The 310-nt window shown below is 70.0% G+C and overlaps 1 protein-coding gene across 1 annotated transcript in view; it reads right to left on the bottom strand.

Annotated features, from left to right (window-relative positions):
- Positions 1-153, bottom strand: part of ARPC5L (actin related protein 2/3 complex, subunit 5-like) — a gene marked incomplete at its 5' end in the record, with an annotated part of 3,410 nt that extends 3,257 nt beyond the window's left edge. The window contains one exon of the mRNA XM_010286469.1: positions 67-153. Within this exon, the coding sequence (XP_010284771.1) occupies positions 67-153 (87 nt within the window). The remainder of the gene's footprint in view (positions 1-66) is intronic.
- Positions 154-310: the final 157 nt, after the last annotated feature.

The following is a 310-nucleotide window of genomic DNA, read 5'->3' as shown; positions in this document are numbered from 1 at the left end:
CCCTCCCACCCCCCGCGCCCCCCGCCGCTGAGCCCACCGCTCTGCCCGCGCCCCAGCCCCGCCTACCTTCGTCGCCTGGTTCTTCGCGTTGAGAGGAGAGCTCCTTATGGCGGTGTGGAAAGCCCGCAGCGCGTCCCCTGTGCAGCGCAGCAGTCAAGGACTCAAACCGCCCCGTCAGCAGCCCCGGTACCACGGGCCACGCTGCGTAATCGCGCTGAGCGGCGTTAAAGGTGACGAGCTGTGTTTACAGCAAGACCGCAGCGCGTGGGGCCGCGGCCCAGCCCGGTGTGGCAAAGGGAAGCGCTTCGCG

Source organism: Phaethon lepturus, unplaced genomic scaffold (genome assembly GCF_000687285.1).
Source record: "Phaethon lepturus isolate BGI_N335 unplaced genomic scaffold, ASM68728v1 scaffold23294, whole genome shotgun sequence".
NCBI classification, from domain to species: domain Eukaryota; kingdom Metazoa; phylum Chordata; class Aves; order Phaethontiformes; family Phaethontidae; genus Phaethon; species Phaethon lepturus.
Note: the sequence above shows the minus strand (reverse complement) of the source record. Positions and strands in the feature narration are given on the sequence as shown.